General features: G+C 70.3%; 1 protein-coding gene across 1 annotated transcript in view; it reads right to left on the reverse strand.

Moving 5' to 3' along the window:
* LOC103923385 (nuclear pore glycoprotein p62-like) overlaps positions 1-337 on the reverse strand; it is a 20,957-nt gene that overhangs the window by 19,128 nt on the left and 1,492 nt on the right. The window contains exon 2 of the mRNA XM_009331729.1: positions 191-334. Coding sequence (XP_009330004.1) covers positions 191-334 — 144 coding nt within the window. The remainder of the gene's footprint in view (positions 1-190; positions 335-337) is intronic.

Below are 337 nucleotides of genomic sequence, written 5' to 3' on the forward strand. Positions count from 1 at the left end.
TCTTCCGAACGTGCCACGGTGCAGCGGGAATTCTAAGGCACAAGAGCAGCAGGTTTGCTCCCTTGAGAACCACGTGCAAAGCACCTCCAAAGCAACGAGGACGCCGTCCACCCGTACTCCCCAGTGGCCAGGGCCGCTCAGCAAAGCCAACAGCCCCACCCCGCGACCGGCCGACCCCCGGGCCCCCCACCCCAGCGGGAACACGTTTGCTGCCGGAGCCGCGGCGGCCGTGGCCGGCGTCCCGAAGCTGAAGCTGGCAGGCTGCGCGGCAGCGCCCGGCGTGCTGAAGGAGAAGAGCCCGGCGGGCTGGCTGCTGGCAGGCGTCTGGGCCGCGCTC

The sequence above is a fragment of the Pygoscelis adeliae genome, unplaced genomic scaffold, assembly GCF_000699105.1.
Source record: "Pygoscelis adeliae isolate BGI_AS28 unplaced genomic scaffold, ASM69910v1 Scaffold79, whole genome shotgun sequence".
In the NCBI taxonomy this organism is placed as follows: domain Eukaryota; kingdom Metazoa; phylum Chordata; class Aves; order Sphenisciformes; family Spheniscidae; genus Pygoscelis; species Pygoscelis adeliae.